The following is a 15,505-nucleotide window of genomic DNA, read 5'->3' as shown; positions in this document are numbered from 1 at the left end:
CAGATATCCTTATACACCTACAGATGTGTCCTCATGCAGCGCTAGTGAGCTGGGGGCTGGGTGTAGCATCTTTTTCACTCAAGCGTATGTCTTAGTCACAATACAGTGCGACAAAACCGTTCATGACACTTCACTGATTTATTTGATGTGACACTAGTACATCTGTGTTTTAACGGAGTCTGAATCTGTATACAAAGCACAACAGAACTTGGCTAGAAAAATCAAAGCCAGAGTCACTGCATCACAGCACTTCATATACAGATTCAGAATCGTTCACGTATCAAATGAACCAGTCCAGTCTTGTGAAGCGGTTTTGACGCATCTCTTTGTGATTAAGACGCACATTCAAGCGAAAAAGATGCTCGGTGCAAGCTGGTATGCCGTGACGGTAAGCTTGGTGCGACTGCAGCAATAGTACTTCTGTACCTTTTCTCCATATGGCGTAACTTAGGCGCGCCACTACAGCAGCGTAGTATGCTTTTTCCTAAAACTTGCTTCTTCGTCACATCATAGCCACAAACAAAGTCGCTTACAGTGGACCAGGGACTCATTTGCTATAAAGAAATTGGTATGATATGTTTATAAATTTGCAGATAAAGCATAATGCCCTGTGTTGGGAGGGATAGCTCTGCCCGCTCGTGTCTGAACAATATTTACACAGATTGGCAACTTAGTCGCACACAGAAGTACAAGTACTGCCAGCCCCAGTGGTCACTGTACCCTTGCATTGTGGTTTTGTTACTGTAGCAAAGCAAATTTGAAGAAAAAAGATGATTGGCGCGGTGATCAGTCACTGCCATTCTCCCTCATGCAGTGATTGCAGGAGGAAGCACATGGTGATAAATGTGTGTGTCACTGTGCTCTTCCTCCTGTAGTGATCCAGGAGAGGAAGTAGACTGGTTTATGGAAGAATCTCTTCTCTGTCACCTGAGACATTGACATTGTAGATGCCTGACTGGATTACTGTATGTGCATATATTTGAGCAGGTTACTCCCCTCTTGTTTGATGCTGAATGAAATACATGCACAAGGATGGATTACATTTAAAAAGCACTGTCAGGGAATCCGTGGCCACATAAATCTTGGAGGGCCACTCGATGGACATCCTTGACTTCGTTAAAGACATTGCATTTGTTAGTTAATTGTCTATAAAGTCCTACGTGTACCCCTCGGCCGTACACAGCTCTTACATTCTTTGCCGTATGTCTGTTCTTGGTACACAATTATCTGTAGTCTGTTCTGCTACGCAAACAGATTTTGTATTGTGATGATTCTTCACGTTTTTCATCTGTTCTGCTCTTCCAATTAACCGTAGTCGGGACCCTTGTTTATGAATTAGTTACTTGTATATCACATTGGCCCTCGTTCAGATGTGGTTGGAGTTGCTATCACTGCTCTTTAATAGAAGCAGCAACGTTAGCTCTAATATGGTAATGCAGCAGGAGGCATCACGCCTCTGACGAAGATCCTTGCCTTCGCCCATCCCCCACAATGCCGGCAACATGCCCCAGTTTTAAAAAATGGAGGCAGACACCGCCCCTCAAATGCCATCAGGCTCTCAATTACTGACGGTCTAATGCCATAATGCGTACACCATCGTAGACTGGTCCAGCGCTTGCTCAAAGTACCGAACAGAGGTGAATTGAATGAGGTAACCTTACATGTTCTGGATGTCCTTGGTGTGAAACATCGATAATAAATCTCTCTACTGGTTTCTGACGCAAATTATGTATGTAAAAAAATTTTTTTATTTTTGCTAATTAGTAGAGATGAAAGCCTCAAAGTGTTCCTCTGACCTTTATCTTCTGTCCTCCATGTTCTTGATAACTCCTCCTAGGCACCATTGTGTTGTTGAGTGGGTGGGCAGATGGAATTATCCTTATTAAATAGCAAGTAAAGCCAGTTTTTGCCATTGGTAATATATTTAAATGCTGGGTAACTGAAGCAAATGATATACATACATTGATACGTACACACAGCGGGATATTAGCAACCCGGCACTAGGACATAGGATCCCCACAATTAAATCACCTTCTTTTCTTGACCTGCATATGTGCGTCATACATGTTGGGTGTAAATTACCGGTGATATGGTCTAACGAGGCTAGTGAAAGAGACAGTTATCTGTGTACCTTATAATAATAACAGTCTCGCATATAACAGGGCAGGGCCTTTTTGAGGTATAACTCTTTTCAGCAGAACTCCTTAATCCCCATATATATGAAAGGACCGTGAGTAGGAATATCTCTCCAATAGATAAAATCCCAACATGAATTCTCAATCTTCCAAAATGACCCTCTCCAGGAGGGACACAATGTTCTGAAAACAGTCCAGAAGCAGGGCATTGTGTCCCTCCTGGGGAGGGTCATGTTGGAAGATTGAGAATCCATGCTGGGATTTTATCTATTGGAGAGATATTCCTACCCACTGTGCTTTCATATATATGGAGATTAAGGAGTTCTGCTGAAGAGAGTTATACCTCAAAAAGGCCCTGCCCTGTTATATGCGAGATTGTTATTATTATAAGGTACACAGATAACAGTCTCTTTCACTGGCCACCCCTGTTTTAACTTTATTACACTTTTTTGTGCCGCCTTGTTGTTGTTCCCCCCCTTATTTTTTACTTTGAAATATGATGTCTTATTTTGCAGATGGCTGAGCAATTGATGACGCTGGCCTATGACAATGGAATAAACCTGTTTGATACAGCAGAAGTGTATGCAGCTGGAAAGTGAGTATATTGGCGTACGGGATCTTTTTTTCTGCAACAAAATCACTCTCTTAATACATCCTTTTAAAGCACCAATGATTTTCAGTAGTCTGGCAAATACAGAGATACCCATTGGAATCCAGGTGCTAAGCTACTCAGGAATATTTAATTTGACAGTCTGAAAAACCAACTTGATACCTTTATCTCGCAGCGGCAGAAGATAATGCCGTCTGCCTAAATGCTCTATATCGGTTCCATCACAGATACAGTGAGACGTCAGTTTAATTACTTTCATCAACAGAACTGTAGGTTGACACACTTGTCCCCAAACGCGTTTTTCAAGGTACCCCAATGGATCCAATGAACCTACCAGTATACATATGTAGCCTCCGTTATCTTAGGCGTTAGTTGCGGTCGGGCATACGCAGCGTTCCTAGGCGCAAAGAAGCTTGCCTAGTTGTAGGGAGGCGCACAGAGCGTTTGGCGTTACCTTTAAGTGTAATACCTGCGATCATTCACCAGATGTCGCTTTTTAAAATCACCACATGAGTGTGGTCTCCATTAAAAACCAATACCAAACTACAGCATTCTGTAAGAACTACTTTACTAGTGCGTCTCATTGACGTTAGGATTATGTGAGCGTCCAAGTCCCGCAGACAAATCAAATTAAAAACCAGTAGTGTATACAGATGCAAACGAACGTGTTACAGGTACAGTGTGGTCTATTGATGTTAGGTATATGTTAGCGTCCAAATCCTGTAGCTATTACGGCATAATCAACACCAATGGGCCTATGCATCTGTCATGCGGCGATGTGTCCGAGTGGGGAAGTGTGCCGCTTCCCATGCTCAGTGTCCCGGGTTCGATTCCCAAAGTGCGAATGCATGTTAATTTTTTCCTGACACTGTATTAATTTTTTATTTCTCTATCGTCCTAGTGGATGCTGGGGTTCCTGAAAGGACCATGGGGAATAGCGGCTCCGCAGGAGACAGGGCACAAAAAGTAAAGCTTTTCCAGATCAGGTGGTGTGCACTGGCTCCTCCCCCTATGACCCTCCTCCAGACTCCAGTTAGATTTTTGTGCCCGGCCGAGAAGGGTGCAATCTAGGTGGCTCTCCTAAAGAGCTGCTTAGAAAAAGTTTAGCTTAGGTTTTTTATTTTACAGTGAGTCCTGCTGGCAACAGGATCACTGCAACGAGGGACTGAGGGGAGAAGAAGTGAACTCACCTGCGTGCAGGATGGATTGGCTTCTTGGCTACTGGACATCAGCTCCAGAGGGACGATCACAGGTACAGCCTGGATGGTCACCGGAGCCGCGCCGCCGGCCCCCTTGCAGATGCTGAAGTCAGAAGAGGTCCAGAATCGGCGGCTGAAGACTCCTGCAGTCTTCTAAAGGTAGCGCACAGCACTGCAGCTGTGCGCCATTTTCCTCTCAGCACACTTCACATGCAGTCATTGAGGGTGCAGGGCGCTGTGGGGGGGCGCCCTGGGAGGCAAATGTAACCTATATAAAGGCTAAAAATACCTCACATATAGCCCCCAGAGGCTATATGGAGATATTTAACCCCTGCCTGGATTCACTAAATAGCGGGAGACGAGCCCGCCAAAAAAGGGGCGGGGCCTATCTCCTCAGCACACGGCGCCATTTCCTCTCACAGCTCCGCTGGTCAGGACGGCTCCCAGGTCTCTCCCCTGCACTGCACTACAGAAACAGGGTAAAACAGAGAGGGGGGGCAAATTTATGGCGATATTTTGATATATATAAAGCAGCTATAAGGGAGCACTTATTATAAGGCTATCCCTGATATATATAGCGCTTTTGGTGTGTGCTGGCAAACTCTCCCTCTGTCTCCCCAAAGGGCTAGTGGGTCCTGTCTTCGTTAGGAGCATTCCCTGTGTGTCTGCTGTGTGTCGGTACGTGTGTGTCGACATGTATGAGGACGATATTGGTGTGGAGGCGGAGCAATTGCCAAATATGAGGATGTCACCCCCTAGGGAGTCGACACCAGAATGGATGCCTTTATTTATGGAACTACGGGATAGTGTCAACACGCTAAAGCAGTCGTTTGACGACATGAGACGGCCGGACAATCAATTAGTGCCTGTCCAGGCGACTCAAACACCGTCAGGGGCTATGAAACGCCCTTTGCCTCAGTCGGTCGACACAGACCCAGACACAGGCACTGACTCCAGTGGTGACGGTGACGAATCAACCGTATTTTCCAGTAGGGCCACACGTTATATGATTTTGGCAATGAAGGAGGCATTACATTTAGCTGATACTACAGGTACCACTAAACAGGGTATTATGTGGGGTGTGAAAAAACTACCTATAGTTTTTCCTGAATCAGAAGAATTAAATGACGTGTGTAATGAAGCGTGGGTTGCCCCTGATAAAAAGCTGATAATCTCAAAGAAATTATTGGCATTATACCCTTTCCCGCCAGAGGTTAGGGAGCGCTGGGAAACACCTCCTAGGGTGGACAAGGCGCTAACACGCTTATCTAAACAAGTGGCGTTACCCTCTCCTGAGACGGCCGCACTTAAAGATCCATCAGATAGGAGGATGGAAAATATCCAAAAAAGTATATACACACATGCAGGTGTTATACTACGACCAGCTATAGCGACTGCCTGGATGTGCAGTGCTGGGGTAGTTTGGTCAGAGTCCCTGATTGAAAATATTGATACCCTGGACAGGGACAATATTTTACTGTCGTTAGAACAAATAAAGGATGCATTTCTTTATATGCGTGATGCACAGAGGGATATCTGCACACTGGCATCACGGGTAAGTGCTATGTCCATTTCGGCCAGAAGAGCTTTATGGACGCGACAGTGGACAGGCGATGCGGATTCAAAACGGCATATGGAAGTTTTGCCGTATAAAGGGGAGGAGTTATTTGGAGTCGGTCTATCAGATTTGGTGGCCACGGCTACAGCCGGGAAATCCACCTTTCTACCTCAAGTCACTCCCCAACAGAAAAAGGCACCGACTTTTCAACCGCAGCCCTTTCGTTCCTTTAAAAATAAGAGAGCAAAGGGCTATTCATATCTGCCACGAGGCAGAGGTCGAGGGAAGAGACACCAACAGGCAGCTCCTTCCCAGGAACAGAAGCCCTCCCCGGCTTCTACAAAAGCCTCAGCATGACGCTGGGGCTTCTCAAGCGGACTCGGGGACGGTGGGCGGTCGTCTCAAAAATTACAGCGCGCAGTGGGCTCACTCGCAGGTAGATCCCTGGATCCTGCAGATAATATCTCAGGGGTACAGGTTGGAATTAGAGACAGATCCACCTCGCCGTTTCCTGAAGTCTGCTTTACCAACGTCCCCCTCCGAAAGGGAGACGGTTTTGGAAGCCATTCACAAGCTGTACTCTCAGCAGGTGATAGTCAAGGTACCTCTTCTACAACAAGGGAAGGGGTATTATTCCACTCTTTTTGTGGTACCGAAGCCGGATGGCTCGGTAAGGCCTATTCTAAATCTGAAGTCCTTGAACCTGTACATAAAGAAGTTCAAGTTCAAGATGGAGTCACTCAGAGCAGTGATAGCGAACCTGGAAGAGGGGGACTTTATGGTATCCTTGGACATCAAGGATGCGTATCTCCACGTTCCAATTTACCCCTCACACCAGGGGTACCTCAGGTTCGTTGTACAAAACTGTCACTATCAGTTTCAGACGCTGCCGTTCGGATTGTCCACGGCACCTCGGGTCTTTACAAAAGTAATGGCCAAGATGATGATTCTTCTTCGAAGAAAAGGCATATTAATTATCCCATACTTGGACGATCTCCTAATAAGGGCAAGGTCCAGAGAACAGCTAGAGATGGGATTAGCACTGTCTCAAGAAGTGCTAAAACAGCACGGGTGGATTCTGAATATTCCAAAATCCCAGTTAATGCCGACAACTCGTCTGCTGTTCCTAGGGATGATTCTGGACACGGTTCAGAAAAAGGTTTTTCTCCCGGAGGAAAAAGCCAAGGAGTTATCCGAGCTTGTCAGGAACCTCCTAAAACCAGGAAAGGTGTCGGTACATCAATGCACAAGAGTCCTGGGAAAAATGGTGGCTTCTTACGAAGCAATTCCATTCGGCAGATTCCACGCAAGAATTTTCCAAAGGGATCTGTTGGACAAATGGTCAGGGTCGCATCTTCAGATGCATCTGCGGATAACCCTGTCTCCAAGGACAAGGGTGTCTCTTCTGTGGTGGTTGCAGAGTGCTCATCTATTGGAGGGCCGCAGATTCGGCATACAGGATTGGATCCTGGTGACCACGGACGCCAGCCTGAGAGGCTGGGGAGCAGTCACACAAGGAAGAAACTTCCAGGGAGTATGGACGAGCCTGGAAACGTCTCTTCACATAAACATTCTGGAACTAAGAGCAATATACAATGCTCTAAGCCAGGCAGAACCTCTGCTTCAGGGAAAACCGGTGTTGATCCAGTCGGACAACATCACGGCAGTCGCCCATGTGAACAGACAGGGCGGCACAAGAAGCAGGAGTGCAATGGCAGAAGCTGCAAGGATTCTTCGCTGGGCAGAGAATCATGTGATAGCACTGTCAGCAGTGTTCATCCCGGGAGTGGACAACTGGGAAGCAGACTTCCTCAGCAGACACGATCTTCACCCGGGAGAGTGGGGACTTCATCCAGAAGTCTTCCACATGCTGGTAACCCGTTGGGAAAGACCAATGGTGGACATGATGGCGTCTCGCCTCAACAAAAAACTGGACAGGTATTGCGCCAGGTCAAGAGATCCGCAGGCAATAGCTGTGGACGCGCTGGTAACGCCTTGGGTGTACCAGTCGGTGTATGTGTTTCCTCCTCTGCCTCTCATACCAAAAGTACTGAGAATTATACGGCAAAGAGGCGTAAGAACGATACTAGTGGTTCCGGATTGGCCAAGAAGGACTTGGTACCCGGAACTTCAAGAGATGATCACGGAAGATCCGTGGCCTCTACCTCTAAGGAGGGACTTGCTTCAGCAGGGTCCCTGTCTGTTTCAAGACTTACCGCGGCTGCGTTTGACGGCATGGCGGTTGAACGCCGGATCCTAAAGGAAAAAGGCATGCCGGAAGAAGTCATTCCTACTTTGATTAAAGCAAGGAAGGAAGTAACCGTGCAACATTATCACCGAATTGGGCGAAAATATGTTGCGTGGTGCGAAGATCGGAGTGCTCCGACGGAGGAATTTCAACTGGGTCGATTCCTACATTTCCTGCAGTCAGGATTGTCTATGGGTCTCAAATTGGGATCTATTAAGGTTCAAATTTCGGCCCTGTCGATTTTCTTTCAAAAAGAATTGGCTTCAGTCCCTGAAGTCCAGACCTTTGTTAAGGGAGTGCTGCATATACAGCCTCCTGTGGTGCCTCCAGTGGCACCGTGGGATCTCAATGTGGTTTTGGACTTTCTAAAATCTCATTGGTTTGAACCACTAAAAAAGGTGGATTTGAAATATCTCACATGGAAAGTGACCATGCTTCTAGCCCTGGCTTCGGCCAGGAGAGTATCAGAACTGGCAGCTTTATCTTACAAAAGCCCATATCTGATTTTCCATTCGGATAGGGCAGAACTGCGGACTCGTCCGCATTTTCTCCCTAAGGTGGTGTCAGCATTTCATCTGAACCAGCCTATTGTAGTGCCTGCGGCTACAAGTGACTTGGAGGACTCCAAGTTACTGGACGTTGTCAGAGCATTAAAAATATATATTGCAAGGACAGCTGGAGTCAGAAAATCTGACTCGTTGTTTATATTGTATGCACCCAACAAGATGGGTGCTCCTGCGTCTAAGCAGACGATTGCTCGTTGGATCTGTAGCACAATCCAACTTGCACATTCTGTGGCAGGCCTGCCACAGCCTAAATCTGTAAAGGCCCACCCCACAAGGAAGGTGGGCTCATCTTGGGCGGCTGCCCGAGGGGTCTCGGCATTACAACTTTGCCGAGCAGCTACGTGGTCAGGGGAGAACACGTTTGTAAAATTTTACAAATTTGATACTCTGGCTAAGGAGGACCTGGAGTTCTCTCATTCGGTGCTGCAGAGTCATCCGCACTCTCCCGCCCGTTTGGGAGCTTTGGTATAATCCCCATGGTCCTTTCAGGAACCCCAGCATCCACTAGGACGATAGAGAAAATAAGATTTTACTTACCGATAAATCTATTTCTCGGAGTCCGTAGTGGATGCTGGGCGCCCATCCCAAGTGCGGATTATCTGCAACAATTGTACATAGTTATTGTTAACTAATTCGGGTTATTGTTGAAGGAAGCCATCTTTCAGAGGTTCCGCTTTTATCATACTGTTAACTGGGTTTAGATCACAAGTTGTACGGTGTGATTGGTGTGGCTGGTATGAGTCTTACCCGGGATTCAAAATCCTCCTTTATTGTGTACGCTCGTCCGGGCACAGTACCTAACTGGAGTCTGGAGGAGGGTCATAGGGGGAGGAGCCAGTGCACACCACCTGATCTGGAAAAGCTTTACTTTTTGTGCCCTGTCTCCTGCGGAGCCGCTATTCCCCATGGTCCTTTCAGGAACCCCAGCATCCACTACGGACTCCGAGAAATAGATTTATCGGTAAGTAAAATCTTATTTTTTGTATCAATTGTACTATACCTTCACATTCAATAGTAGTGTGCACACAAGTTTTACATAAAGCAGGGCAAAGGTGCAGAAACGTATCTACTGTAAAATACACAGCGATTGCTAGTATAAGGTTCTATGCAATTCTGTAGCTGGCCAGACTCGATTGAAATGGCTACCACCCGTGACCCCTTGCCTCGTGGAAGCCCTCAGCTATGGAGCCAGCGACGGCATAGGTTTTGCAGGCTTCAGGGCAATGCTGAAGGAGTGTCTGAATCCCCTAGCTAAAATACACGGGTGATAAGGATAAGCGAGCGAGCTCTATGCACATTACGATACACCAGACTCGACCGACTGCATAGCAAACTGACAAAATGGCTGCCGCCCGTGATGCCTTGTCCCGTGGAAGCCGTCAGCTATGAAGCCAGCGACGGCATAAGTTTTGCAAGTTACACGGCAATGCTGAAGGAGCGTCTGAATCCCCTAGCTAGAATGATCAATTAATAAATATAATGTATAGACACAAAACAAGCAGTTTAAGCTACAGTACAGTATGGTCCATTGAAGTCAGGGATACAGTACAGTACGTGAGCGGCCAAGTCCCGTAGCCATTAGGGCATAATCTAAAACCAATGGTAAGGGATCACTGCTTACTGTACATTTACACATGAGCTTGTGTATCTGTCATGAGGCGTGCGCATGCCTTTTTTATTTCCTGACACTTTATTGTTTTTCTATTGTAATATACTGTACTGTAACTTTACATTCAATAGAAATACTGTATGCACACAGGTTTTACATGAATCAGGGCAGTGCTGCCGGAGCGTCTCATTGCGCTAAAATACACCACGACTATGGGTGGGGATACAGTAAGTGAGTCCTGCCACCATAAGCTGTCTGCTGTACTGTACAGTACAGCAGATTTGCGTCTGGGATTTGTGTGTAATTAAAAAAAAAAATCATTTACTTTACATTTAGTGTATACAGTGTACAGTACCTCTAATACACATTTCCTGTGGAGAAGACTGTACAGTATTGTACATGGAGCATTTTCTTTACTGATACATTTTTCTCTGACGTCCTAGTGGATGCTGGGAACTCCGTAAGGACCATGGGGAATAGACTGGCTCCGCAGGAGACTGGGCACTCTAAAAGAAAGATTAGGTACTATCTGGTGTGCACTGGCTCCTCCCTCTATGCCCCTCCTCCAGACCTCAGTTAGATTTCTGTGCCCGGCCGAGCTGGATGCACACTAGGGGCTCTCCTGAGCTCCTAGAAAGAAAGTATATTTTAGGTTTTTTATTTTACAGTGAGACCTGCTGGCAACAGGCTCACTGCAACGAGGGACTAAGGGGAGAAGAAGCGAACCTACCTGCTTGCAGCTAGCTTGGGCTTCTTAGGCTACTGGACACCATTAGCTCCAGAGGGATCGACCGCAGGACCCGTCCTTGGTGTTCGTTCCCGGAGCCGCGCCGCCGTCCCCCTTACAGAGCCAGAAGCATGAAGATGGTCCGGAAAATCGGCGGCAGAAGACTTCAGTCTTCACCAAGGTAGCGCACAGCACTGCAGCTGTGCGCCATTGCTCCTCATGTACACCTCACACTCCGGTCACTGATGGGTGCAAGGCGCTGGGGGGGGGGCGACCTGAGGGCAATATAAACACCTTGGCTGGCAAAATAATCACAATATATAGCCCCAGAGGCTATATATGTGATAAATACCCCTGCCAGAATCCATAAAAAAGCGGGAGAAAAGTCCGCGAAAAAGGGGCGGAGCTATCTCCCTCAGCACACTGGCGCCATTTTCTCTTCACAGTGCAGCTGGAAGACAGCTCCCCAGGCTCTCCCCTGTAGTTTTCAGGCTCAAAGGGTTAAAAAGAGAGGGGGGGCACTAAATTTAGGCGCAATATTGTATATACAAGCAGCTATTGGGGAAAATTCACTCAGTTATAGTGTTAATCCCCACATTATATAGCGCTCTGGTGTGTGCTGGCATACTCTCTCTCTCTGTCTCCCCAAAGGGCTTTGTGGGGTCCTGTCCTCAGTCAGAGCATTCCCTGTGTGTGTGCGGTGTGTCGGTACGGCTGTGTCGACATGTTTTGATGAGGAGGCTTATGTGGTGACGGAGCAGATTCCGATAAATGTGATGTCGCCCTCTGTGGGGCCGACACCAGAGTGGATGGATAGGTGGAAGGTATTAACCGACAGTGTCAACTCCTTACATAAAAGGCTGGATGACGTAACAGCTATGGGACAGCCGGCTTTTCAGCCCGCGCCTGCTCAGGCGTCTCAAAGGCCATCAGGGGCTCAAAAACGCCCGCTCCCTCAGATGGCAGACACAGATGTCGACACGGAGTCTGACTCCAGTGTCGACGAGGTTGAGACATATACACAATCCACTAGGAACATCCGTGACTTGATCCCGGCAATAAAAAATAAGTTACACATTTCTGACATTAACCCAAGTACCACTAAAAAAGGGTTTTATGTTTGGGGAGAAAAAGCAGGCAGTGTTTTGTTCCCCCATCAGATGAGTGAATGAAGTGTGTGAAAAAGCGTGGGTTCCCCCGATAAGAAACTGGTAATTTCTAAAAAGTTACTGATGGCGTACCCTTTCCCGCCAGAGGATAAGTTACGCTGGGAGATATCCCCTAGGGTGGATAAGGCGCTCACACGTTTGTCAAAAAAGGTGGCACTGCCGTCTTAGGATACGGCCACTTTGAAGGTACCTGTTGATAAAAAGCAGGAGGCTATCCTGAAGTCTGTATTTACACACTCAGGTACTAGACTGAGACCTGCAGATATTGCTGCTGCAGCGTGGTCTGTGACCCTGTCAAACAGGGATACTAGTTTGCTAACATAAGAGCATATTAAAGACGTTGTCTTATATATGAAGGATGCACAGTGGGATATTTTACCGGCTGGCATCCAGAATTAATGTAATGTCCATTCTGTCAGGAGGGTATTAGAGACCCGACACTGGACAGGTGATGCTGACTTTAAAAGGCACATAGATCTGCCTTATGAGGGTGAGGAATTGTTTGGGGATGGTCTCTGGGACCTCGTATCCACAGCAACAGCTGGGAAGAAAATTTTTTACCTCAGGTTTCCTCACAGCCTAAGAAAGCACTGTATTATCAGGTACAGTCCTTTCGGCTTCAGAAAAGCAAGCGGGTCAAAGGCGCTTCCTTTCTGCACAGAGACAAGGGAAGAGGGAAAAAGCTGCTCCAGTCAGCCAGTTCCCAGAATCAAAATTCTTCCCCCGCTTCCTCTGAGCCCACCGCATGACGCGGGGGCTCCACAGGCGTAGCCAAGTACGGTGGGGGGCCGCCTCAAAAATTTCAGCGATCAGTGGGCTCGCTCACAGGATCCCTGGATCCTTCAAGTAGTATCTCAGGGGTACAAGCTGGAATTCGAGATGTCTCCCCCCGCCGTTTTCCTCAAATCTGCCTTGCCGACAACTCCCTCGGGCAGGGAGGCTGTGCTAGATGCAATTCACAAGCTGTATTCCCAGCAGGTGATAGTCAAGGTGCCCCTACTTCAACAAGGAGGGGGTTACTATTCCACACTGTTTGTGGTACCGAAACCGGACGGTTCGGTGAGACCCATTTTAAATTTGAAATCCTTGAACACATACATAAAAAAATTCAAGTTCAAGATGGAATCGCTCAGGGCGGTTATTGCAAGCCTGGACGAGGGGGATTACATGGTATCCCTGGACATCAAGGATGCTTACCTGCATGTCCCCATTTACCATCCTCACCAGGAGTACCTCAGATTTGTGGTACAGGATTGCCATTACCAATTCCAGACACTGCCGTTTGGACTGTCCACGGCACCGAGGGTGTTTACCAAGGTAATGGCAGAAATGATGATACTCCTTCGAAAAAAGGGAGTTTTAATTATCCCGTACTTGGACGTTCTCCTTATAAGGGCGAGGTCCAAGGAGCAGTTGTTGGTCGGAATAGCACTATCTCGGGAAGTGCTACAACAGCACGGATGGATTCTAAACATTCCACAGCTGGTTCCTTCCACACGCCTACTGTTCCTGGGGATGGTTCTGGACACAGAACAGAAAAAAGTGTTTCTCCCGCAGGAGAAAGCCAAGGAGCTGTCATCTCTAGTCAGAGACCTCCTAAAACCAAAACAGGTATCGGTGCATCACTGCACACGAATCCTCGGAAAAATGGTAGCTTCATACGAAGCAATTCCATTCGGCAGGTTCCATGCAAGAACCTTTCAGTGGGACCTCTTGGACAAGTGGTCGGGATCGCATCTTCACATGCATCGGTTGATAACCCTGTCTCCAAGGACCAGGGTATCTCTGCTGTGGTGGCTGCAGAGTGCTCTTCTTCTAGAGGGCCGCAGATTCGGCATACAGGACTGGGTCCTGGTGACCACGGATGCCAGCCTTCGAGGCTGGGGGGCAGTCACACAGGGAAGAAATTTCCAAGGACTTTGGTCAAGTCAGGAGTCGTCCCTACACATAAATATTCTGGAACTGAGGGCCATTTACAATGCCCTAAGTCAGGCAAGGCCCCTGCTTCAAAACCAGCCGGTACTGATCCAATCAGACAACATCACGGCAGTCGCCCATGTAAACCGACAGGGCGGCACAAGAAGCAGGATGGCGATGGCAGAAGCCACAAGGATTCTCCGATGGGCGGAAAATCACGTCTTAGCACTGTAAGCAGTGTTCATTCCGGGAGCGGACAACTGGGAAGCAGACTTCCTCAGCAGACGCGACCTACACCCGGGAGAGTGGGGACTTCATCCAGAAGTCTTCCAACTGTTGGTAAACCGTTGGGAAAGGCCACAGGTGGACATGATGGCGTCCCGCCTCAACAAAAAGCTAAAGAGATATTGCGCCAGGTCAAGGGACCCTCAGGCGATAGCTGTGGACGCTCTAGTGACACCGTGGGTGTACCAGTCGGTTTATGTGTTCCTTCCTTTGCCTCTCATACCAAAGGTACTGAGAATAATAAGAAGGCGAGGAGTAAGAACGATACTCGTGGTTCCGGATTGGCCAAGAAGAGCTTGGTACCCAGAACTTCAAGAAATGATATCAGAGGACCCATGGCCTCTACCACTCAGACAGGATCTGCTACAGCAGGGGCCCTGTCTGTTCCAAGACTTACCGAGGCTGCGTTTGACGGCATGGCGGTTGAATTCCGGATCCTAAAGGAAAAGGGCATTCCGGAGGAAGTAATTCCTACGCTGATAAAAGCTAGGAAAGAAGTAACCGCAAACCATTATCACCGTATTTGGCGAAAATATGTTGCGTGATCTGAGGCCAGGAAGGCCCCTACTGAGGAATTTCAGCTGGGTCGTTTTCTGCACTTCCTACAGTCGGGAGTGACTATGGGCCTAAAATTGGGTTCCATTAAGGTCCAGATTTCGGCTCTGTCGATTTTCTTCCTGAAAGAACTGGCTTCACTGCCTGAAGTTCAGACATTTGTAAAGGGAGTGCTACATGTTCAGCCCCCTTTTGTGCCTCCTGTGGCACCTTGGGATCTCAACGTGGTGTTGAGTTTCCTGAAATCACATTGGTATGAGCCACTTAAAACTGTGGATTTGAAATATCTCACGTGGAAAGTGGTCATGTTATTGGCCTTGGCTTCGGCCAGGCGTGTGTCAGAATTGGCGGCTTTGTCATGTAAAAGCCCTTATCTGATTTTCCATATGGATAGGGCAGAATTGAGGACTCATCCCCAGTTTCTCCCTAAGGTGGTATCAGCTTTTCACTTGAACCAACCTATTGTAGTGCCTGCGGCTACTAGGGACTTGGAAGATTCCAAGTTACTGGACGTAGTCAGGGCCTTGAAAATTTATGTTTCCAGGACGGCTGGAGTCAGGAAAACTGACTCGCTTTTTATCCTGTATGCACCCAACAAACTAGGTGCTTCTGCTTCTAAGCAGACTATTGCTCGCTGGATTTGTAGCACAATTCAGCTGGCGCATTCTGCGGCTGGATTGCCGCATCCTAAATCAGTAAAAGCCCATTCCACAAGGAAAGTGGGCTCATCTTGGGCGGCTGCCCGAGGGGTCTCGGCTTTACAACTTTGCCGAGCTGCAACTTGGTCAGGGGCAAACACGTTTGCTAAATTTTACAAATTTGATACCCTGGCTGAGGAGGACTTTGAGTTCTCTCATTCGGTGCTGCAGAGTCATCCGCACTCTCCCGCCCGTTTGGGAGCTTTGGTATAATCCCCATGGTCCTTAC

At 47.7% G+C, this 15,505-nt stretch overlaps 1 protein-coding gene across 9 annotated transcripts in view; it reads left to right on the top strand.

The window, feature by feature from the left end:
- The window catches only part of KCNAB2 (potassium voltage-gated channel subfamily A regulatory beta subunit 2), a 416,103-nt gene that overhangs the window by 331,980 nt on the left and 68,618 nt on the right, over positions 1-15,505 (top strand). For all 9 annotated transcript variants that reach the window (XM_063943446.1, XM_063943443.1, XM_063943448.1 and 6 more), the window contains one exon: positions 2,651-2,730. In XM_063943446.1, the coding sequence (XP_063799516.1) occupies positions 2,651-2,730 (80 nt within the window). The remainder of the gene's footprint in view (positions 1-2,650; positions 2,731-15,505) is intronic.

This window comes from Pseudophryne corroboree, chromosome 10 (genome assembly GCF_028390025.1).
Source record: "Pseudophryne corroboree isolate aPseCor3 chromosome 10, aPseCor3.hap2, whole genome shotgun sequence".
Lineage (NCBI taxonomy): Eukaryota > Metazoa > Chordata > Amphibia > Anura > Myobatrachidae > Pseudophryne > Pseudophryne corroboree.
Note: the sequence above shows the minus strand (reverse complement) of the source record. Positions and strands in the feature narration are given on the sequence as shown.